Source organism: Symsagittifera roscoffensis, chromosome 7 (assembly GCF_963678635.1).
Source record: "Symsagittifera roscoffensis chromosome 7, txSymRosc1.1, whole genome shotgun sequence".
In the NCBI taxonomy this organism is placed as follows: Eukaryota; Metazoa; Xenacoelomorpha; order Acoela; family Convolutidae; genus Symsagittifera; species Symsagittifera roscoffensis.
Genome location: NC_087068.1, coordinates 10,083,333 through 10,109,485, shown reverse-complemented (window position 1 = coordinate 10,109,485; position 26,153 = coordinate 10,083,333). Strand labels below are relative to the sequence as shown.

General features: G+C 32.1%; 1 protein-coding gene across 2 annotated transcripts in view; it reads left to right on the top strand.

The window, feature by feature from the left end:
- Positions 1-26,153, top strand: part of LOC134851768 (uncharacterized) — a 51,899-nt gene that overhangs the window by 10,041 nt on the left and 15,705 nt on the right. The window contains exons 1-3 of one of the 2 annotated variants that reach the window (XM_063867996.1): positions 3,015-3,463; positions 23,547-23,662; positions 24,820-24,988. In XM_063867996.1, coding sequence (XP_063724066.1) covers positions 3,049-3,463; positions 23,547-23,662; positions 24,820-24,988 — 700 coding nt within the window. In that variant the 5' untranslated portion in view covers positions 3,015-3,048. Of the gene's footprint in view, positions 1-3,014; positions 3,464-23,546; positions 23,663-24,819; positions 24,989-26,153 lie in introns of those variants that run through there. The other variant, XM_063867997.1, reaches the window with a different exon arrangement.

Here is a 26,153-nt window from a genome sequence, read left to right as displayed (position 1 = left end):
GCTAATTTTCACAAGGAAGCGTGCGCCGACAAATCGACGCTAATGCATTTTTGGCCGGTGTTTTTTCAAGTTTGTCTTAGAGTGCAAGAAATTGATGGAAAACGGTTTTAAAAGTGTTTTGGAAGAGTTCGCAAAATCAATCAATCAACATGGAAAATTCAAATATCAGATGAAAAGTTCAAAATCAACTAGGTTTACCAACGTAAAGGTCAAATATTAGGTCAAATTAAAAGAGTCAAAGGGATGCCCCTGGTCAAAACAAAAAACCTCCTGATACAAAAAAGCATGCATTTAATTCAAAAATTATTATTATGGATATTAGAATAAACTACAAGTGAGAGAGCTATCGATTCATTTCTCCTTTCCCCCACATCTGAGCTTCAAATTTGAGCAAAACTGCTTGTATCAGGGGAAGCCAAGAATGTTTCGACTGCCTCTTAAGGTCTGTGGAGCTGTAGTAACATGAAAAAAATAAACGTACTAAAAAAAAGATTTTTTTTTTTAATTTGAGAGTTTTTGTGAAAATCATCCCCCCACACGCCATATGAAGTACAAAATAACAAATTTCGGTCCTAGTAACAAATTTATTATGGCAAATAAGCTTGCTTCGATCATTTTGGAACAATTTCTAACAAGGATTAAATCTCCGCTTACGCGTTAATAGCGCGAAATATATTGCGCGCTAATTGTCCCAAATTGGCCAAAATTGCAATCTGTAAATCCTTGTAACTTTACAAAAAATGATCACAGGTTAAATATGAAGTTAAGAATTTTTCCACACTCTGAAATAAAGTAATAAGCTTTTTTTGCCACATTCTGGAATTAAATAACAAACGTTTACTTTTAACTGTTTCAATGAAATTATAGCCCAAAAATGTAACTTTTTGTATATGGTTAGATAATTTTTAGTTTGAAAATTTTGGTGGTCGAGAAATAAGGCCTGTTGTTTTATTAAATTATCTTTATCTTAGCATATGAAACAAAAAAATCATAATCGTGTTTACAAAAAAAAGACACTTTTTTGTGGTTTTTGGATTATTTGGGTGAAAAAAAAATTCTTCCTGGACTACGTTATAAACACAAAATTCAAAATTTGCATGCACATTTTTTTCGTACAAGATATATTTGAGCACAAAAGCAGGTTTGCAAAAAAATAAATTAAAATTTTTTACCTCAAATTTGTGTTTTTTTTTCTATGAAGAAATTGCAGAAATTCAGAAAATGAATTATGAAAACTGTATGATAAGCATTTTTCCGAACGAGTCTGAAACTATCTTTTTAGCAGTAAGTTGATCTCAATAGCTGAAAACCCCAATTAAACTCATTTAAAATTGCCCAAACAAAGTTTCAATTGATTTTTGAAATTTCTAATTTTTCTCGAAAAAATGCTTATCGTACAATTTCATATATGAAAATTATATGATAAGAACTTTTTCGAACAAAACTAAAATCATTTTTTTGATAGTTAAACTGCTTTTTGTCATTGAAAGCCTTTGTTAACCTCATTTGTAATTACCGAAACATGTTTTTAGAGAGATATCTATAACTCTATCAGAAATAATTCTATTACAAAATGCTTATCATAAAATTTTCATCCATGAAAATTGTATGTTAAGCATTTTTCCATTCAAAATTTTGAAATCATTTTAACATGACCATAAAGCTTCAAATGAGCCAAATAGAACCAGGGGCGGATTTAGGGGGGGGGGCGGGGGGGGGGCGGACGCCCCCTCTTCAGGGATTCGACCCCCTGCCGACCCAAAGGGTCCCCCCTTTGATACTTTTTCAGAAATCCATTTTTGGCCGACCGACCCTAAAATTTTTCTAAAGGCGCCTTTGGCGCCAATATATACTAACTTTGAGGGGGAGCGCGCGCCAAAAAAAACGCGATTTTTTGTCAAAATTTTTCAAAAAGTGCCCAAAAACGGCTTTTTTGACTGTTTTTTCAAAAATTTGCCTGCGGCGCACAAAATTTTGCCCAAATATGGGCAAAACAGTGCTTTGGGAGAGCTCGAAAATCAATTTGGTCGACCTAAAAAAAAAAAAGGTCGTCAAAATTTTCGAATTTTTTTTGAAAATCCGCCCCCCCCCCCCCTCGAGAAAATCCTAGATCCGCCCCTGAATAGAACAATAATGTGCATTATAAATTTTTAAAACAGTTTTTTTTAATTTTGTATGAAAATTGTATGATGAGCATTTTTTCCATAGACGCCATATATGAAATTGTTTGATAAGGGTTTTCCTTCTATGGGCGTCAACCCGGGTATTTGGCCGTTTTAATATGTAAGGCAAATACAAAAATGGAAAATTTGAACAGTGGGGGAGGTGGAAAAGAGCCTCATTATTACTAGTTTTGTTAGCTAGGAAGTGCTGATTTTTAAAAAATGTTTTTTTTATTGGATTTAATCATTGGCGTTCTAAGTCGTTACTAGCCATCGTACGTCTCTTAATAACACGTTGTTGAATATAATTTTTTCATTGGACAGATATGGCGATTTTCCCCTCTCTTCAGTTTGGTATTTTCTGAAGGAAAAGCGAAGCATTCCTTTCATATTTATTTGTTTTATTTCGGGGCTAACTTTTAACAGTGCACAAGAATATCTTTCAAAATTTGTGATTGTCCTTCTCAAATTTGAGGTTTCTTTGAGACTCAGTATTTCTGGAAAAATATTCAGTTATTTTTTTCAATCGGTTTCCGCAAAAAAATACCGTCTGATTACTTTGACAAATACTAATGATCTCAATATTTTTATCTTTATGCTAGATTGATTCTGTCTGAGTTAAAAGAACTAATTTTGAAAATAAAGTATATTATTAGTATTTAATTCGATCAACATTTTCAATGTTATTTCACTCGTTTTTGTAAACTTATTGAAATTTTTGTCGCTTATAATTCCTGTTCGATTTATATTTACATAAAAGTTGGTTGATTTGATCAGAATAAAAGAAAAATTTGTTGAAATGGAAGATTTTTCGAATTATACAAATGCTACCAACCTAACTGAGGAGACACTTGTTGGCTCATACACCCGGTCCATACCTGAAGTAATGGCCCGATACATGATGTGGTCCACGACAGCTATGGCCGTAGTCGGCAACATCCTTCTGCTCATCGTTTTCGCCCAACGAAAGGCCATTAAAGTGCATGACATGCTAATTGCAACTTTAGCTTGTCTTGACCTTGTTCACGCTTCTATGAACATCTTAATGAATATTTTACCCGAAAGTGTAAAAACCTACAATCCCCTTGCGTTTTGCTACTTCAGTCATTTTATGTACCACTATGTACTACTTGCCAGTTGTTTCACTCTGGTCGAAATTACAATTGACAGACTTTTAGCCATTTGCAGCGTTTTGTTTCATAGAATACATGCTACCAAGAAAAGGTGTTTGATAATAATTGGGTGTACCCAACTGCTCGTCTTTGCTCTGATCGCCCCGTCCGCTGGAATATGCATTGAAGGTATCATATTTTTATTTTTAGTTAAAGAGACTTGATTAATTTTTCAACAGCAGATACAAGATACTTCATAAATTAAGCGAAAATCTAAGTTTTTCTCGAGAGGAGATTTTTTGGTGTGAGCTTTTTCCTCAAAGTTTGTAATTACTGGCGTCAAAAATTTTAGGGTTGTTCGGCCGAAAATGAAATTAGTAGAAGAGTACCAAACGGGGGACCCTTTAACGAGCCAAGAGGCCGACATCCTATAAGGGCTACTCATAAATAGTAGTTAGCAGGGAGCTGGAAGAAAAAAAATCGAGTCGCACACTTACTTCTTTTCTCGTTATAAAAAGTGGGAAAAAGTAAATACTGAAAGCTTAAACTTGATGTTATAATGTATAAACTCTGAGCTATTCTGCCATTTTTGATTAAAGTAATCTATCACTTATCCAGTCGTTTAGTTAATTTCTTAGAAAAGCATGAAGTTCCACGCTATTTTACACAAGAACGTTTTTTTTTCCGGAAAACTCTATCTTTATAATTGTCAGAAAATAGCATTAAGACATGCATATTAACAGTTACAGCTTCGGATATTCTCTAAAACTATGATCTGAAACTCTAAGTTTTTACCACTCCCAGTAAGTTAGTGTTATCAGGCGCCGATCAGGGATTTTGTGTCATAAAATTTATCTACTAAATTGATTTTCCGAGCTTAACGAAACACTATGAAAACCGTTTTCAATATTTGATTCATTGATAGAACCAACAGCTCATATTGAGTATCAATAAAATTTCAATCTCCACAAATTTGGAATTTCTCCTATTTTTTTAACGAAATGCAAAGTTGAACAGCTAGCAATCAAAATCAGTTTCAAAAAATTTTCTGCAAGATGAAACTGTAAAAAGCAAGAAAATTTTTAATTTATCAAAAATTTTTAAGTTCAAAGAGAACTCCAAAAGTTAATTATTGTACCCGGATCTAAGTTAATGCTTACACAATTGAAGATAGTTGATTTTATGTAACTTTTGTAACAACAATAAGTGAATACTTTTAAACAAGGATAGCCGGTTACTGTGCAAGTAGCACAGAATGTGCCGACCACAACATTACGAGAGGCCAAACTGTGCACTGGATAGGAGCACAGGAGCACAATTTTGTGTCTGTATGTTCCTGGATTCCAGAGACAAGTCTTTAAATATGTGAAAATTTTGTCGGATCGATCAAAGGAAAGTAAAGAACAAAAGTCGAACAAAGGGAGCGTCCTTGTTGCGGAATCCACTTACAATGCACAAAATGCACAGTTTGGCCTCGTAATGAATCTTACAAAAATAAAATAATTTTTTTCAAATTGGTGTCCTTTTTTTTCGCGTGTTGTGATAAAAGATCTGAAAAATCAGAATTAATTCAGGCATATTTGAAAGTCATGGTAAAAAAGGTCAATTGGAAAACATTTTTTTAAAGAAAAATGACTAGAAAAACGAAAAGAAAAGTCTAAAAAACTTGTAACATTTTTTCAAATTTTTCTGCAGATATTTTTTGAGTTTTGCTCTTAAAAACTCCAAAAACTACCCTAATTTGAGTAAAAGTATGTTTTCACGGCTTATTTTAAGCTGAAATAAGCTAATGTAAGCCTACACGGTTACCTTATTAGATCGAATTTGGACCAAAAACTTCAAACCGGTTTTCCTCAACACAGTGAGAAATTTTTCAAAGTTTTTTTTATTGTTTGAATCACAACTGAAAGGGCTTTAAGATGATATATCACTCAACCCAGTCTGATGATTAATTTTAGTACCTGATTTTGCGTGGAAAACAAATAGGAAAAAAACTAAAACACGCCTGAATACAATTTTCCTCCCTATTTTCAATGGTCAAAACAAAAACTAGCTATTAAAGAGATTGAAATTCAACAATAAATATGGCATTTTCAATGGCAACTAGCTTCTGTTTTGCAAAATTTGCTGAACATCTATTATAGCTTCTAAATTAGGACGTAAATCACTGAATCATTATTTTTGCAAGTTGAAATACTTTTTTTTGTTTTTGCAAAAATGCTGAAAAATACATTTCAGCCAAATTGAAATTGAGACAATTCGGCTGAGAAAAAAACAAAAAAAAATGATTGGAGAAGTTTCAGCCAATTTATCATTGCAGCAATAATTCTACATAGAACAAATGTGTCAAACTGAAATTGGTTGAAATGTCTCAGTTTTATTGTGGCTGAAATATCTAGAGTTTTTTGGGTGAAATGTCCCATAACATTTGTCCCAAATGTCTTCATCTTAAATTCCTGAATAAGGTATTCTGTGTTAAGCCAACTAAAAATGATTGGCTTTATGCCCCCCCCCCTCATCATCTCTCACGTTCTCCCTCTCTCATTCCTTTTTTAACCAAAGGTTTCAAATTTTCATCTTGTTTGCTTCGTTTTTAAAAATTTATATGCACTATGTAAACGTGATTGCTAGAATTTACTAACACTGTGCTTCGAGTAAAAGAAAATGTAAGAAACCTGAAAAATCAATTCCTTTGTTAGAAAACTGAATTTTGAAAGGAAAAACAAGTACAAAGCTTGTGTTTCTCCTTTTTACCGAAAAAAAAGAAGTGGTTTTAACCATTTTGCTTCAATTAATTTTGGAATGATTTTAGCGTCATTGATAATGCGGTTACGTATGCTTTTGAAAAAAAAATCAAACGTTGCTTGACAAAAAGCTTTAAAGTTGCACCAACTATAACTTTTTTGAAATATTTTATTTCGGACTTCAATCATGAAAATAGCAAAAAAAAATGAATGATTGGATGACCTAAAGTTATCAGAAACAAAATTTAAAAACGAAACTTGGCTCTTTTTCCATATCCCCCTCCTCGCATAAGCATCAATTTTCTGGAGTAACGAGGGGTTTAACAAGGTAATTTATGAAGGCTAAATGTTTTTCATGGTCTAACAAATCTGCATGCCAGTTTCTAATAATTTATTCTTGGTGAACAGTAAGTTTTTTTTAGTAAAATCGCGGGTGGGGGAAAATAAAAAAAGCCCGAAATTGATTGTTCATTACTATAAAACATTGTATAACAAAGCGTTTGAGTCATTGTTTTATTCTTTAACCACTGCGTAATTTCCCTACTCTCCCGTCAGAATCACTTCCTTAAATTTTCATTAGTTTGCGTTTTGTGTCGTTTTCCTATGAAAAAAGCATGACTACTGTAAAAAAAAGTAACTAGTTCCTAGTTTTCTCCTTTTGTCTATTTCGAATTCTTCTAAAGTCGGAGTAAATTTTCAACTTTAAGCAAATCTGAAATACTTGCGTTTTCTGTTTTTCATTAGAAAAATTAGAATCTTCTTAAAAAAAGTTGATGCCTTGAGCTCAAAATTGAAACCAGTTTTTTTTGTATTATCTTTTTTGATGCCCTGCGATAAAGAAAAAAAAACAACTCGCGTTTTTCATAACATTTGGGTTTTTTGTATAAAAGTGTTTTTCCCTTTTAGCTTGCACTTCTCATAAAAAAGAAAAAACAGCGAATGGGTTGAAATTTGTCAATTTGGGTTTTCAAATGCGCTCGAACGTTCCAATTTTTTTTATTGCATGGCCTAGTGTAGCATAGTTGCGTAGCATAGTCAGCAAATCAATCCATATTAGACATCAATTCATATCGTTTTATCATTTTACTTGGTTAACTAATTGCATAAACAGACGCAAAAAAGTGGAAGGGAAAGTTTCAAGAAAAAATGGATAAAATACTTGTTTTCAAAATTTACTTTTTTTGGGAAAAAACTACATCCGGTTTTGTAAAAGGCAGTCGGTCTAGTCTATTCTCGAGTTAAATTGACTGCATTCAGATGAAATGATTGATTAATCGATTTTTTGTCTTCTTAGGCCATAAACGTTCGGTATATCTTGAATCAATTGAGGAAGGGGTAAGGAGTTTGCCTTTTTCACCGCCCAAAAAATCCTCTTTTAGTAAATAATTTTGTTATCTATTTTTAACCAATTGAGTTAACCAATCTAATTTTAACCAATATTTCAAAATTAGAAATACATACTAATTTTAAGGGCGATACATACTAATTTTAAGTTAGCAATACATACTAATATTTCTGTTATCTATTTTTGGCCAATTGAACTTGAAAAGATTTAAAAGTTAGCAATTAATACTAATTTTAAGTTTTGTTTTGTTTTCCTGGTGCGGAACTTTTTTGGCTGAAAACTATCTTTGCAGTAGGTTAGGACATCTCGGACGAAAAAGTTTGTCGAAATAAAAAAAGGCGAAAAATTGCAAAAAAATTTTGAAAGTCCGCAGAAAATCCTAGATCTTTTCTTGCCCTGAATGAATAGTTTTCAGTTTCAGATTGTGGTGTTTGAAAAATTTTTACCAGCTTTTTTGCAAAATCAGAATTTTGAAACACAAATTTGACTTTCATGTTCAAAAAAAAGTAGCAGCAGTCTAGTTTTGACACTCTAGTTAGGAAAACAAACTTAAGCTTCAGATGTTTTGGAATCTAAAATTACTCTCAGACTATTATTGTGTTTGCATCTGTGAGTTATTTTAAAATCAGTTCAATTAAAGTACGGTTCATGAGTTTCAGTTTTTGTCCTCAATTCGAGGTTTTTTATTTTGAAAAAAAAAGATCAATTGAGATTTTAGTGCCCTAGAACAGTCCCTCATGCATTTTAAACTGTTTTAAATAGGAAATTAGAAAAATCAACAAAAAAAGTTAGTGCTTTGATGGTTTATTTCGTAGGAAATTGTTTGGTTTAGCAAACAAATGCAAATTCTTCGCGTCTTTGCCAGTTTGTTCCAAAATCTACAATTGCTAAAAAGCTCTCCACAAAATTGTTGTTCTTCTTTGATATTATTGCAGTTTTTTTAAGTGATCAATTGTTTTTCAGAACGCACATGATGATGATGATCATACTTTTTTCATTGCAATCTTTTATTATGGGACCAAACTGTGCTTTTTGTGAATTGTACGTGGATTATATAAAAACAATCCCCTCTTTGATCTTCTTTTGTTCTTTTGCTTACTTCGATTGTGCGGAAGAAATTTTAACAAGTTTAAAGACCTATTTCTGCGCTCCAAAGACTTACACGCACCAAAAAGTGCGCCTACCCATTGTACACTTTGATCTCGTTAAGTTATTTATTGAGCTATCGTATTTTAAAATCAAAATGAATTGTTGATTAGAAATCGAGACCAAGCAACGTGGAAAAATTCTCTAAAAGGCAAACATCTTTATGAAATATTCCTTGTTCACTTTTTGACCTAAAATATGTGATATCAATTTCTATTACAAAAATATTTTTGTTTTTACAAAACAGGTCTTTTTATTGATGAGTACAGCTTTTTCTGGGATATTTTTATGGAATATCGACACGACATCAAAGAAGTAGTATTAGCACAATAGCACCATTCAACTAGCATTTTGCTTCAATTTCATAATGTGCCTTTATCTCAAATCATCAAAACAACGACAATGGTTTGTTTCTTGAGAACTGTTTATGGCAGGTTTCACATTTTTGTCAACATTTTGGCATACTTTAAAAACTGGCTCTGATCACAAAAAAAATGAAATTGGGAAATTTGAAATTTGACCAAAAACAAAACGTGAATTTTTTCCTCCAGCTTTCAAGTTCAAATTACAAAAACTAATGAGATCTGTCTCGATTCACAACCTAACAACTGTGAACAGATTTGCTCTTCATTCTTTATTTTTTCTTAAAAATCTTTTAGCCATAAAACACTTGAAAAGCTACAAAAATAGATAAAGTTCAAAGCGGCGGAAAAATTCAAATCGCATCAAGACAAAGGGGAATTTTTGAGCATACTGTTTGCCCCAAGTAATTGAAAAGTTTTGAAAACCCGTTTAACTTGACAATAAGACTATTGCGGGGAAATTTTTAACGGTCAAAATTTTTCAAAACATTATTAATGGTCAAAAACTTTTAATTTGTTTTGTCCAAAGCGGCCTTTATCAGCATGGTGTCCTTATTATTCTTTTTTTCATAAGCAAGATTTACTTACATGCATATTCTTGTGGATTTTTCAGTTCTTCTGCCGTTTTTTTTAGCGTTTATGACATTTGGAAATTACAAAAAGGAAATTTAAAAGCACAAAAAATTGTTAGTGGAGCAGATCAGTAAAAAGATCAATTTTTATTTTTTGATGTTTCCCCATTTCCAGCCATTGCAAATGAAATGTGGCGGGTGGTAATTTATGATAAGTAACTTATGACAACTTATAATTCAAATTTTTCTATGATTGCTAATATTTCAACCATATCAAAATTTATGTGTTTCTTTGGCTTTTTTCCAATAATCCCCATGTGTCTAGTCTTAAAAACTATTCTTTCAACGGATTTCTAATTTTTGTCATCAGGGAAAAGGCAGCGGATAACCTTTTTGGGGGATTATCACATAAGCTTTAAAAAATATTTCAGCATGCGACAAATGTCATAATATTATTTAGACGGCGTAAAAGTACAGTCACGTGATATAGAAGATACATCTTTTTGATTTCAATCAGCAAAAGAACGAATTTTTCTTTTGTAGTTTTTTCTGCATCAGTTCAAGATATGGGATTGAATTTTTGACAGATGCTAGAGAAATTGTTTGGAAGGTTTTAGTCGGGCCAAAAACGGAGAAAAATTGTTTCGAAGGTGCAAAATAGTCAGTAAATCATAAGCAATTTTATAGGTTTTCTTGCTGTGGAACATCAACGCAAACAAAATCAAGATTTTAAATTTATGGACTTAAATAGTTATTTGGTAAGCTTATGGGCTCGGCTCACTCTTTATTCTTCGAAAAAACAATAGAAAACGAATTGAAAAGTCATATATGTTTAACGACACATTAAACAAAAAGTTTCATGGAAGCTTTTACCAGCAATTTGGACAAAAATTAGAGACAAGATTACTAGCACACCTTAAATGAAAATTTACAATCGGGCAAATAAGACAGTAGAAGGTTCATATGCGGGTATGGTCTGGTTCTTTTATCCTTCACGACAATATCTATCTTCGACGGCATGGTAAGAAGCCCATTTGAGATGCAGGTGAGCTAATTCAACTTAAAATTCTTAATTTAGCTGAAGCAGGACAGCCTATATCCGGACAAAGCCCTGGGCGTTCTGAACAGCTCCTAACTTCTCTTTTTGTCATTTGAAACATATAATGAGGCTAAAAGTTTTGAAATTTTTTTTGTTTTGTGCTCAATCCTCCCCCCACATGGAGTACTCAAACAACGCCAGAAAACAAATTTCGAAAAAGTCGATATCAAATTGACTTTCTGAATTCTCCCAAATCACCAAATCACTATAAAGACCCTATTTTGACCAAATTTTTTCATCCGCGGGCAAAGTTTCAAAAAAAACAGGCCAAAAAATTGTTTTTAGGCACTTTTTGGAAAATTTTGACTCAAAAATTTGCGTTTTTTTTTGGCGCGCGCTCCCCCCTTAAACTTAGTATATATTGGCGCCAAAAGCGGCTTTAGCAAAATTTTAGGGTCAGCCAGCCAAAATTGGAAATATCAGAATAGTGGGCCGAAAGGGGGTCGGATCCCTGAGAAAGTTACTGCTCTAATTTGTCCAAAATGGTAGTTTTCAAATTCAGAAAACAAAAAGTTTTCTTGATAAATTTATTTTTGAAAAATTCATAATTGTATAAATATTTTTAGTAAAGGGCGTCTCCAGTATGTCTTGAAAATTCTTTCATCGTAGAACTGCCGTCGTCGTTTTTTCAGATATTCCATTTCAAAAAGGCTTCTCAAAGAGCACTTTGTTTCAATTGAAAAACTAATCTTTTAATGTGGCAGTCCTTTTGTCGCCCTTTCAACTTGAAAATGTTCAATTGAAGTGAGCTGCAGGATTGTTTTTCTTATTTTGCTTTTTCACGACGAAAAAATGACTCCATTTCAGAAAAATTTCAATGAACTGAAGCAGAAAGACTACGAAGTAGTTTGGAATATTTATTTCTAGTTATTCAATTCTTTTTAGCACAGACAAAGAAAAAAGACATTACAATGACTGAATGCTTGAAAAGAATTGAGCAGATTTTTGGAGAAAAGTTGAGAAATTACAGTGGTTATGTTACATCAAAAGCGCTGTCCAACACGCTCAGATATGGAACTTTCTGGAAAGATATTTTTTCTATTGATTTTCAAGGCAGGAAAAAATCTGCTCGTATCAAGGCGTTGCCCTGAATGTTTCGTCTGCCCTTGAAAGAATTTGGAGTAAAGTGATATATTTTCAAAAATTGATGAAATTGTTTTAAAAACTGGAAAAAAAATTTCAAAAATTTTTCTGAAATATCCCGCTATTTGAAATACAAAGTGAAAAACTTAGCCAATAGCAACGTAATATTTAGAACAAATAGCAAACTGCAAAATATTTTCTGAGCCGGATTAAATTGCCATGTGTTATTATCTTGAAGTATATCGCGCATTAGTTATCCTAAATTGGCTAATTTGGCAATTTTGAAACCCCAATAAATTTGCAGAATCAAAACCTTTCGGATGATATGAAAAAAACTTTCCCGACCATAAACTCTCCGCCATTTTATTCCAAAGACTTTTTTTGAAACCCCCAGCGTAACACGAGAAATGAAATTCTGCAATTTCAATGTGTTGATTTGTTCCACTTTAGAAGATAATGATTGAAAATTTGTGCACGGAAAGTTTTATCTTCAAACAAGTTTTGACTTTCTTTCAAGAAACTTTGGATGGGATTTTTTGCAAACTATTGTGATTTGTTCTGCAAGAGGTTTAAAAATTGGCAACATAGCGATTATATAAAATTTTTGCGCGGTATACTCTAGACTGCTAATGCATGTGCGGCGAGTTAAAAATTGAATCGAGGCATGCTAATTATTAGAAGTGTTACATTACTTTCGTTTAGTGTTCCAACTATTTTCGAAGAAATTGATGTGCTATTTGAGCTCGGGTGGATTTTTTCTGCAGACAAGTTTGACTTGTTAAATAGCCACTTTTGACTGAGCTTTAAAATATCAATCGATAGGTATTAGTTCCCGGGCTCAAGTTTAACAAAATATTTCTGCTGGTTATTATTCGTGATTATCTGTGGTGAAGTTATGGGAGCTTATAAATTGCCACCTAAGCCAAAGTGAGACAATTGAGGCGCGATGTATTTTGCGCTATTAACGCGAATTAATAGCGAATTAAAATTTATTATATAAAGTTTTGGTCGGTTTTTATTTTTTTATATACAGTTGTAATTGATTAGAATCACCTATTAAGAAAAAATGAACGTAGTTCAATTTTTTACAGGTCGTGATGCCTTGTTTTCTGTAAAAGTCAATTTTGTTCAGGCTCAAATTCATTTTTTCGCAAGTTTTGTTCATTTTCTGTGTACGAATGGAGACAAACTCCACTATCGACCTGTGAAAGTTCAATGATCACAAAAATTGTGAATATTTATCGTTAAATTTCCAAGCATAATGAAAAACTTACAATCAAACCAGTTTTTTCAAGAATTGTCAATCATAGGTGGTTTTTCAAATTCTAAAGAGCTTACAGTACAAATATTTTTCACTTTGAAATTCGAAAATTGAGACACAAAAAAACTTAGTAAATGTTTTATTTATTCCCCCTTAGTTACTCTTTTTCGAACTGTCTGTTGGCTATAATTTTGATACTAATTTCATTTTTTTTGTCAAAAAACACAATCATTTTAATTTTTTGCTTTTAATTACGCTTTTCATAGACTTTAGCTTATGTGAAAACTTGTAACGCACTTTTAGCATCTTTCATATTAAGTCAACAATATTACTTTTTATTTGTCTTTTTTGCGCAATAAGCATTTCTTTATGATTGACGCTTTGTTTTTTTTACATTTAAACTGAGCATGTTTGAATTTACTGCTTGTTTTGGCTGAGTCATCTTAGTAATATTAAAATGTTTTGGCTGCGTGACTTGGCGCCTAAAGCTTCCAGCTGTTGTGAAATGATCTCATTATTTCTGATTTTTTTTTCATAGTAAAACTCTGCGTTCGCAAGAACCAAAAAGTGACCTGACATCTTACGTTTAGAAATATTGTTATTAGCTGCAAAATCATAACCTCATTGAAATAAATTGGAAACTTTTTTTTGAAATAATAAGAAAAAATTTTATCAAAATATCAAAAAGACAATAACTGACTTTAACAGTTTTTTGTGGAAACGATAATCAGTTAAAACATCACATTTTAAACGGATTATGAATCATTTGAATACCTAACATTGGCAGTTATTAACAAGTATAATAGTCACAATTTCTGAATAATAATCCGTCAGCATCGATTACTTAAGCCTAAACTTAGATGCCGGTACCAGAGCTAGTAAATTGCCAAAACTAGTTTAAAAAAAACGAAAGTCACCCGAGCATTAGTTTTACTTACAAATTTAATCCTTATTTATTTGAAAGAAAACTATACAGTTCTAAAAAACAGCAGAAGTCAAAACTTTTGTGTTATTATTTGGTTCACATTGCACTCATAGCCGATAATGCATCAATTGGTCTTTATCGAGCAGGAGTTTGTTGTGTTTGAAAGGTCACTGATTTCTTCATCGGGGGCTATTCTCATGCACGAAGGACCGAATGGGCGAAAAAACTCGTGAACGTAGGACCGAAAACAAAATAGCCGAAAGTCAATTTTTAAAAAGAAGCAATTGCTACTCGACTAAAATGAATTAAATGAAGCAATATTTTGCTTCTTCCATAACGAAACCCTTGAAATATAAAATTTGTTCCAGTTCAGCGACGGTCAGTGACAGTTTGAAACTTTTGCATATTTCTGCCGTTTTTATATTCGGTCAATATCAATATTCAGTCACTTGAAATGTTTTTTTTTCTTTCCAAATTTTAGATAACTGAAATCTGATTGGCTGATTTTCATTTTCGCACATTCGATCCTTCGAGTATGAGGGATTGCACCCTCTTCTTCCAACTGAGTTTGTCGATTTTACTTTATTCGAGTGCTCTATTAATTAAGGGTCGAAGTATTATAACCGTCTAAACAATAACACGACCTCGCAGTGGACGCTGTTGCGCTTTTAAATTAACTGCACTGGTCTTAAATGTCTTTCCTTTTCTGCCTTATTGGAATCCTTAGTAGCTAAATAGGCGACTTGTGGTTAAAAATGGATTAGATATTCAAAAAAGAAACTTCTAATTGTTTTTACTTTCTGATTTTAAAGTTAGAAATTGTTAGTTGATTTTTCTCTGATATCAATGATTCTGTTGCAAAACTTTTTCAAAACTCCCAAATAAAACATTATGTTTTTCAAAATTCAAAATACTTTCTAAACAAAGAGGTTCTATGCAAACTGAAGTTATGAAAAAAGGAAGCTCAATAACCTTTAAATCAGTAATTTTTGGAAAATTTGTACAACAAAATTTATGATTTTCGTAGCAAATTTTAACGCCGGTTTGCGAGCCAAACTCTTTCTTGTCATTGTCTATGATTTCATTTTATAGAGATACAAAAAACTAGTGAAAGCCGCAGGCAGTTTTTTTGCATGGTTGAGCTGCAATACATACCAAGCTTTATTATAGGAAAAGATTGCCCTACTTGACTCACATTTACCTTTAAGCTGGCAAAAAAATAGCAAAAATTCAAACAAAGCGCGCATCGAAGATAACGAACATCGAGCAACAGAGAGTTTCTTGAAGGTCATAAAAACCGATGCGTTGCTAGATTCTAATTTTGATCCTGGAAGATTTTTGGAATAATGGACTTTGGCTTTGGAGTAAATAACGTTTGGAATAAAATTCTTTTTTCTAAATGCTTTTGGAATAAATAGCTTTTTTGTGTGGCTCCAAATTGTTAAATGGTTGAACAAATCAGTACTGAAAGGTCTTGAATATGGTATACGACTAGCCGCTCTGTACTTGAATTGCATTAAAAAAATCCTGCGCATACTTTTCAGCTATTATTAGTCTAAAAGTCTAGAAGCTTACTAATAATATTTTTTCATAACGTTCCTTCAAATTCTTGTAAATTTAGCCAAATAACGGCGTTTTCAAACAGTTCGTCCCTTATCTAGTGCAACATAAAAACCAGGGGTTCTAGCAAAAATAGTCTTCACACGAATAAAAAGTTAGAAAGTAGCTTATTGAACTTTTAATCAGATATTGATCTCGAGTTGCTTTTCTTACCAATAAGCTATCTAAAGTAAGCCAAAAAACATCTCAATAAGATTGGTCTTCTGAGACTACTAGAAACAAAGTTGAGACCGCAACTTCAGGACTTTGTCTCGTCGCGTGGTATTTTTTGCCGCATTCTTTTTCAGTCCAGCTTTCATAATTTTTTCTATAGGCTCCGTATGCACCATTATATACTAATTTTGAGGGTGGAGAGCCCACTTTTTCTAAAACAAGGTTTTCGAATGTTATGGGACAGTTCAGAAAATTAGTTTGATTGACGCAAAATATTTTCAATAAAAAAGTCAAAAACTTTCTTAAAAATCCACCCCTCGCCAAGAATTTTAGATTGGCGTCTGACTGAATAAAAAAAACATGCTTTTTTTGGTAAAGTTGATGCCAATTAATAGCATTGAAGGAGGGAACTATAATACGATTACAAAGGGAAGATATCATAAAGCAGTAGTAAAACAGAGCCTAAATGAGCCTCAGTCCGCAAAAACAGAATACTGATTGCTGAAAAATTGACACAGCGAGAAGACATGTCAAAAATTGGGATGTTTTTCTCGTTTTTTATGATGACGAAGAAGTTAATCAAGATAAACCAGATTGAAATAGCATAGTTTTTATTAGATTATAATTGATCAACAAGACTGAAATAGGAGCAATTTTGATTTATGTATAATAGTTCCTAATCCGGCGTTTCTTTAACATGAAAAGCTATTTTGCCGAAAATTTGAAATTCGACACTAAAAAAAACTGGTGAAAGTTTTGTGTATTTAATTTAATCTGGTTCTCTGAAGATACTATCGAAGCCATACAAGAGTTTGGAACAAATGCGAGAGTTATTGTTCAATCATGAACAGGGGGAGAGGGAGGCAGTTTTTTCGGAAAAAAATATTGATCTTTTTAATTCAGTTATCTTGAGTTTTCAAGCTCTGCCAAAACTCTTCAATGACCCACCAAACTTTGCATGATTATCTGCGAAATTTGAACAATTCTTCTGAAAGTATCGGGCATCTTTAGAGAAAATTAGATTCGACTCATCCTAAAAAAGTCAACAAAAGGGGTCCTTTTGGATAGCAAGTTGGTCGAATTGCTCATGAGTTGACACTAGCAAAGCAAGGCATACTTATATGGCATTATAAACCTTGGGAAAGATTTCCGTGATATTTTTCAAATCATTTTTGCTTTTTCAACACACAGCCAGATGTATCTTAAAAGACTATTTAAGCAAAAAATTATTAAGCAACCTGCTTTCAGCCAATATTTGCAGGAAAAGTTTCGCTTGTTTTGCAATTTTTATACTCTTTTCATACTCTCTTGAAGGACAATGGAATGAATATGAGTAGAAATTGGATGTTTTTTTACAACTGTCGTTGTTCTGACTGTCGAAGAATTTGTGGAATGTTTGTGCTCGGGTTTTTTTTCTTCAGACAAATTTCCGATGAATTTCCGCCATTTTGACAAAACTTTTTTTTTATGTCATCTGGAAGTTATTGTCTAGAGCTCAAATTTTTTTTAAAAATTCACCAATGATCATTTTTTTGTAAAATTATTGCGGTGTAAAAATTGCCATTTAGGCCAATTTTGGATATTTTTTGCGCTATTAAAACGTAATCGGAGATTTATTATGTCTTAAAAATCGTTCAAAACTGATAAAAGCAGCCTATTTGCGATAATTGCTCGGTTAATAGGAGCTAAATCTATCACTTTTATTTGTTATAAAGCGAAAACAGCTTTTTCTTTTTTTTTTCTTTTTTTTGCCAGATAAAAGGTAGAAAATATATTGACGTTTTTTTTATTTTTGCGTTTTCTCATAACTCTGTTAAAAAACTTCAAAAAAGTAACAAGTTCAAACTAATTTTCTTGTATATCAACGCAAAGCTCCGATTCTTTGGACTGCCCCTTAATTGGTATCGAAAACTTCACGGTAAAGAAAACTTTTTAAAAACATAAATATTGGCCAATATCAAACATCGTGTGTGAGAATTTGAATAGTTCAAAATTTTTACGACCTTTTAGATTGCCTCAATTAATGTTGAAACAGTACAGTGCTGATTTAAATTAACCGGACAAAACGCGTTAAACTTGAAATTGAAAACCCGTTTTTCTCAAATTGGGTTGAGTTTAGGTGAAAACTTATGAAGACAAAACTTGCTTAAAATTTTAGCAGAATTAATATGGTATAATTTATTTTGCGAAATTCGGGCCCGAAATTTTACCTCAAAAATGGGTCATTTTGGCTTTTCTTAGTTTATCAAAAATTACGGTGAAATAAACCAGTCGATCACAGACATGATTATATCAAAGTGAGTCCCTTACGTAGCCCAACAAACTTTAAGAAGGGTATATTCTCAAAAAAGAATTGCAAATTGTTCAAAAATTGTTTTTAAATAAAAAGTTAGTATTTTATATAGTAAAAACTACCTTTTTTGTCTATCAAACAAAAATTAATTAATTTATACAATGTTTTGGAGATTATACCCTTCTTAAAATTTGTTGGGCTACGTAAGAGGCTCACTTTGATATAATCATGTCTCTGATCGACTGGGTTATTTCAGCGTAATTTTTGATAAACTAAGAAAAGCCTTAAAATGACCCATTTTTGGGGTAAAATTTCGGGCCCGAATTTTGCAAAACAAATTACACCATATTAATTCTGCTAAAATTTTAAGCAAGTTTTGTCTTCATAAGTTTTCACCTAAACTCAAACCAATTTGAGAAAAACGGGTTTTAAATTTCAAGTTTAACGCGTTTTGTCCGGTTAATTCAAATGAGCACTGTATTGTAGTGCGGGTTAATTAGCCACTCAAAATTAAATCGAGTTACGATTCAGCATCACTAATGAAATTTTCGCTGCTCGAATAAATTAGTCCAGAGCATGGTCAAAGTGTCTATTCTCAAACTCCAATACTTTTTTTTAAAATCTCAGCTAAAATGTCTGTTTTCTTTTTAGCTCCATGAGTCAACATTCACAAAGGGTTTCAATTTTTTCAAAAAACTATCATTTTAATTGTCGAAATTCGTCTGAATAAAAAAGAACCCAAGGCATAAGTACTCAAAAACTTATATTTTTTCAATTGTCGATTTCAAACCATGTGTTTGTTTTCATTACTTAAATGCAAAAGTTTAGGCAAAACTGAAAATGAAAAAAATGCCAATAAAAACGCTGATATAATTTGGACAGCATCTTTTTCAGAAAAAATTGTTATGTAAATAAACTTGTTATAAAATATAATGGTATAAATGTATGTTGTAACGCTGGTCTTGAATTACTCGATGTTGTTAACACTTTCTCAGAACCAAAATAAATTAAAATCAAATATTCAGGATTCAAAAGTAAATAAAAAAATGTCAGTGCGTCATATTTCAAATGCTCTGTAGAGATAAACTACTTTTTCGATAGTGTTTTTTCGTCTTATGAAAATTCTGTTTAAGTTTGCGTAGAAAATTTGACATTGTATGACATTGTATGAAAGTTGTCATACATTTACGTTGTTTTACCGCATAACTATGGCTATCGTGCTCGAGGTATAATTGGGCTATACGTGAGTTAAGATCCGACCATGCTCGACCAAATTTTGACATGTTTTGACTATGATTTTGATGTGTTTCGAGTTTGCGCTCGTCTCGAGTATATCAGTAGAGTTTTGACATTGTGCTCGGCTTTGAAAGTCTTGGCATAAAAACAGCACCTCGGCCCGGTCTGAGAACTCGCATTAACATCTAAATTAGAACCTGGTCTTTTCTGCCAGTTTATGTGTCACATCATTAATGGTGCCGCAGAATTCTTCGACAGGAGAAGAGAGGGTTGAATTGAAAATTTGGTATCAGTAACTCCAAATTTTAAGACTTGCGCAAAAGCCCTTGAATTTTCATTCATCTTCAGCATCGTAAAAATTTGCGGAAGACGACGTTGTTGGTAATGTGCTTGTCAATTATGAAGAAGTCGGCATTCAGTTCCAATATCTTCCATCAGCAATGCTCTTAGTCTCCCCTGGTACAATGCAGAGCTCTCCGGGACTAGAAAAGCAATATAAACTCAATTGGTGTAGAAGCATAAGAGGAGGGACGCGTTTTCAAGACATTTTCGAGTTTGTTTAATTTTTGGGGTCAAAACCAAGCTATATGTATTTTACCCAGCTGTATGTATTTTACCCAGCTATATGTATTTAGCCAGCTATATGTATTTTACCGAAGCTAGATGTATCATGCAAAAAATTGTCTCTAAAAGATTTTATTCTAAATAGGCCACAGGTTAGTGAAAACTCTAGCTGGAATTGCACCTTTAAACCCTTTTCCTGCCAAAGTACATGATGCTTTCTTAGTTACAAATAATCTGCTCTTAGAAAAAATCAGTTGTCGTCTGGAACTTTTATTATTTTGTCAGATCACTGTCATTAAAGGCTTAGGCTTATTTTCTGTTTCCCTATCATTTGTAAGAATCGATTAAAAAACTTCAAATTTATGTCAAATTAAGTCTATAATAATAGACGCAGACCTTAATATATTTAGCTACTCAAATTTCTGGAAAAAGAACAAGTTTTCAGTATTACCATATACTTTTTCTGAAGCATTTTCTTTCAAATATCGTGAACTACTCTAAAGCAGAACAGCAGAACAGAAAGCAGAAAATTTGAGTTTTCCAAAAAACAAACGAACAAATTGATTTAAAATTAGTAGTCATATATTTTTATTTTAGGGGAGCTAATGGAAATAGCTAATCTAACAAATAGCTGATCATAGAAATAACAGAGAGTTGACATTTCAAAAATAACTAAAAAATTTTTTCATTTCCACCTTTGGTCTCAATAACAATTCTGGGCAAAATTAAAAATTTTGTAACCAAAAATTGTTAGATTGCAATACTTTTTGTCCATAACACAGGCCAGTTGCCTCAAATTTTCAACAACGTAATATTATGCGCCTACTATTACAGTAATTAGTTTACTCAAAAAAGGATTTACTTTTTTTGAGCGCAACAATAATATATTTGTCTTTCGAAGATTTTCTATCTTCCCGTACCGAGGAAATTCTTTGTTTCTTGCCTGGAATACTTTATATCTAATTTAAATCTAATTGAAAGTCTTTTTTTTTCAGTTTCAGGCTATTTTTCATTGTAATTTGTTGAAGATTTCAAAGACCATCCGTTATCCCGAACTGAAAACTTGATATTGAAATCAATTTAATTGATTTTTTCACAGATGATATTTAAAAAATTGATTTAAAGCAGCTCATTTCCTTACGTAAATCAGTTTTGAATGGGTTAAAACTGATATTTAATGTAGATGTGATTCAATTTTTACGGTAGATGTAAATCAATTTGAATGGATTTTGCTGTACATGGAAACCTATCAAAATCTCAAGAAAATATTTTAGCTGAACTATTGCTTTGTTTAGAAAAATTGAGCAAAATTTTGTGCCCAAAAAAGTCTTCATTAGAGCTGCAGAGAGCTAGGGTTACTCGAGCATAATTTCCTATCAGAAAGTTCTAGGTTTTAGGGAACTTCTAATTTATGCAAATCTAAGGGTTCTGTGGTGATGAAAAGTAAAATTTGGCGAACTTTCTTGAAACGCCATTCTCAACATCAACGTTTTTGGTGCAATTTTATTAGGCATTCAACATATTATCAAAAAATTCAATTCCATTATTTTTTGTTGAAGAAACCTTAATTCGCAACTTTGATTTTTTTCCACACCGAACAGCAATCTAAAAAAAACAACTGAAAAAACTTTAATTTATGCATTTGTACCAAATCAAATTGATTTTCCATCAATTTTGAATATATTCAAATCAGTTTTTTTCAGGTTTTTGTTATATTGTATGCATAAAGTTGGTTGTAATCCAATTTTTGTCAGTACCGGTACGTCGTTTTTTACTAAGTTTGGCCAATTTCGATTAAAATTAAAATGTGTTTCGTTTCAATTTTTTTTTAACTCGACATTAATGTTATTTCAATTCTGGGTAATTGCTCGAGCGTTAACTTGTTTAGTAAAATTGGCGAATTTTATCAGCTGAATTTAAATTTTAAACGAGATAATCTGATTGTTCTGACTTCCTTCGAGGTATATGGAGGAGTGGTTGTACTGAAAACGGATGAAATTTTCTAAAAAGAAGAAAAATGCTCAAAAATTTTTAAATTATTTTCAAACGTTCATACTTCACTCGCAATGTAACTTACAAAGTAATCTTATTCAGCAAAGAAAAAAAACCAGCCGAGCAGAAATATTCCGTCAATTCAATCAAAAGTCGGAACAATGACCACGCGAAATACTTTGTGCAAAACGTAAGGTCGAAACTTGCCGTAACATTTTTGAACTTTTTCACAGTATCAGTCGGAATTGTTGTGAGGATGAATTATGAAAGGCTTTGTAGGTAGGCTATCTTCATTCACACTCATTTTTTGTTCAGACTACTCTCCAAGACTGATAAGAAAATTTTACGTTGATTGTTTTTTACAGCTACTGTGCGTCTAGATTAATTCCATATTGAGGTCTTTTTATCATTAATTGTGTTCAAAAAAACGTTTCAGGAAAATTCTTTCCAATTTTTAAAAAGTAGGTGAATTTTTTTGCTTTTGAGTTGATATTATTGAATATTTGCTTCCGATTTTTTGTCGTTGATCTTTTTCAGTTTTTACAAAAAGCCGTTTTGACAAAAATGGTTGTTATATAATTTCATAGATTTTCATAGATCTAAAAAATTGTATGAAAAGAGCAAAATAAACACTTTTGCTATATTATGACTTTTATAGCAAGCTTTTTTTGTCAAACTCTGGAATTATAAAACATGTTTTTTGCCAAACTTTTATTCGCAAAAGCAATTTTTTATACTATGAAGTTTTATGTTAAGCACTTTTTCCATACGCTATGAGAATTATTCTCTGTGAAAGAAAATGCAAAAAAAATGTTTTAAATTTTTGTGTTTTGTCTTAAGACACAATGAACAAGGAATTCTAATGTAACATAGCATAGAATGTAGTTGGCAGTTGCCACAATTGTACTTTAAAAATTTTGGTCGAAAAAAATCTGTTTTTTGACATATTTAGGTTTATCTTAGCATTTGAAAAACAAAAAAAAAAGTTTTTTAAAAAAAAAAAAACATTTGCTTGGTATTTTATGAAGTTTTGGGTGAAAAATTCTACCTTGATTGCATTATAGACGCAAAACATCAAACTTTTTCACGTTAAAATTGAAAATTTTTTCAATGGAACAAATGCATATCATACACTTTTCATATACGAAATTGTATGATATATATTTTTTGTTCAAAAAAAAAGATTTTTTTTTTCGATGCCAAAGTTGCTCTCATGCAATCAAAACTGCCATCAATTTGTACTGATTAAGTTTTAATTTTAAGCCACTTTAAGATAAGGTTTGAAAAAAAACTTTGATTGAAAAAGTTTTTTCATACAGTTTTTTTATGAAAAGTATATGATAAGCATTTTTTTCGATAGAGTTCATAATATGAAATTGTATGTTAGCGTTTGTTTTGTATGGACGTCAACTTGGGAAACACTGTGTACGTAATTTTCTGAGGGACTTGCAGTTGGATATTTTCGTGTAAGTAACGAACTCAAAAAAATCATAAAAACGTAAGCGTGAACCTTAAATTTCAGACAAGTCAAAAAATAGCAATATTGACATGAGCAAAAAAGGGAGCTAAGCAAAAATGAAGGTCACAGATTATTATCCTCCATTATGTTTAAAAATTTTACACTTTTGAAAATGGGAAATGAAAAACTTTTCAACATAAAACTTTGATAACGAGAAAAGTAGTTCGACGTTTAAACTGGAAATACAACTCTGCTTTTTTCATAGCCTACAGGTTAATTCGAAAGCCAATCCATTGCAAGCTATCAGGTTTAATAACTTTTAGCTTCTAAAATATGAAGTTTGTACGGTAAAAGAGACTGGAACCCCATTTCTTTTTCAATACCTAAATGATTTAACAAAAAATTTTAAATTTTCTAGGAGCCCGTCTTAGCAGCAGAGTGTACATGTATGTGGTGCACTTTCTGGTAGCCTCATCCACTTGTGTGGTGATGGGGGTGTGCTACTACAACATAGGGAGTACAGTCAGAAGACAGGTGAGTAATTGTATGATGGTTGGGTGCCGAATCATCCAATCATCAGTTAGCACAACAATCCAAAAACTGAAATCCAAAATTCCAAAAACCCAAAAACTTAACCCAAAGTTCCAAAAATCCAAAAATTTAAATCCAAAACTCCAAAAATCCAAAAACTTAAAATCAAGATTCCAAAAAAACTTAGTGCAAACATCCAAAGAGGCACTCATTATTTTATTATGGACGTTACTACAGTCTGTCAAGTTTCATAAATAACTAATCTTAATTTTTCAATTTTTTTAGGGACTTAAGCTTTGAATTAAAAGGGTTTGTTTATTGTTCCGACTTTCGATACGAAAATAACGGAATATTTGTGCTCGGGGTGGGTTTTTTTTCTTCAGACAAATTTCGACTTTTTAACTAGCCATTTTTGACAAAAAATTTTTATATCATTCGAAAAGTATTGTTGTCCTGAGCTCAAATTTGAAAATATATTTTACCTTTGATCATTTTTTGTAAAGTTATGGGGGTTTAAAGATTGTCATTTTGACCAATTTGGGACAATTAACGCGCGATATATTTTGCGCTATTAACGCGTAAGCGGAGAGTTAATCAGTCTTAGAAATCGTTCCAAATTGGTTGAAAGAAGCTTATTTGCCATGATTGATTTGTTACAAGGAGCGAAATCTATCCTGTTGTACTTTATATGGCGTGTGGGGGGATAATTTTTATTTAAAAAGTTCAAATTTTAGAAAAAAAAATTTTCATTTTGTTTTATTTCATTTAATTTTTTTAAATGTTATTACTGCTCCATAAACCTTAAAAGGCAGTCGGAACATTCAGGGCTTCGCCCTGATACGAGCAGTCTTGTTTTATATTTTGCTTTCTAACATTTTATTCCTTAGTTTTTATTCCCTAATTTCACAATAATAAATATATAATATCAAACTAAGAAGAACGAGGCATTTTGTTAAAGAACAAAGGTGCCTTCTTCACACTTGTTTAAAATTGTTCAAAAGTAATGACCGGACTGAGGGGGGGGGGGGGGGTTTAAAAGGGCTCGTTCCCTCACGTTTTCCTTAAATTTGTTATACTTGGTAGTTCCACAAACATGATTTCAATGTGAAAACCGGTTAAGGCGGGTAGTAAAGGAGTCACAAAAAAATCATTTGCCATAGGGTAATAACCCAATGCAAGAGCAGACAGACAACTACCGTCGCCACCAAGCGGCCAGAAAAGAAACACCCGACATATGTCTGAAAGAAGGCGACAATGAAAAAGATAGCAGAAGGCATCAGGCAAGGTCACGTGATGAAGGGGGACTAGTAGGGGGGTCAAGTCGAGCGGGTGAGTGAAAGATTTAATTACACTTAGGTTATTTTTCTCTCATCGGTTTCATTTGTTTTAGTTTAGCAAAAAAAATCCTAACCCGAAAGTTATTTTTTCATCTTAACCAAAAAACTATAATATTCCAGGTCTTTGCTAGAAGCGCAAAAGTTTCTGGTCTTGGTTCAGACTATTTTTTTTAGAAAGTCCAAAAACCAACAAATTTCAATTATTTTTGTTTGGTTTTTTTTTCAAATTTTCTCATTTTTTAAATTGGGGTATGCACTCCTCTTAAGTTCCATAGTTTAGGTTTTCAAAAACGTAAAAAATATTGAAAACTTTTGGCGTATTAGCCAGTGGACTTGATTGTTATGAGCTCATATTTGCTTGAATTTGGTCTGAAAATCAAGAACACAAAATATACACACAAATTTTTCATGACTCATCGAAAAAGACAATTCAAATTACGTGTGAAACGCTTTCAAAATCATGTATCACACATTGTCTTTAGGATGCCTGATAATGCATGAAAAAAGATACCAAAATACTATGTTCCTTCTTACTGATAGACTTAATAAAATAGTATCAAATAACTGGAAATTTTGAAAGCCGAACTACATTGCTTTAATTCTTTTCCCGCCCGTTAAGTGAGTTCCAGTAGATGTAAAATTTTTTAATAGTTTCACTGAGTAGTTGAAGAAAACTGATCAATTTTCATTTTGCAAACAGAAAAATCAATTATATCTTAAGTGGTTTTTGGTGGCAGAGGGGTTTTCGGCACATTAATGGATTTATTAACACTAATTTTTACCATTTTAGTAAAAGGAAGCCTACAGGTTTTTTGTTTGATTCACAGATTAAGTCCAATTTTTGCCCACGCATGAAGTTAATCTACCTCAAATTGAAGGTTTCTGAATCCAATTTGAATTCCATTAATGCAGCAGAGGTCAAATAAATAAGCAATTTGTACTAAATACGGTAAATTTCAGAAAATTGATTCTTGAATAAGTCATGTGTACTCATTATGGCTGATTTAGAAAGAAGTCTCCCTCTCCATTACTTTGGGCAATCAATTACCGTCAACTAAATTGAAACTGACTCAGGGAGTTGGTATAAAACAATTCGATAAACAGCAGTTCGAGATCTATTTTTATATTTCTTGGGGTAACTTCAGCTGAAAAAGTGA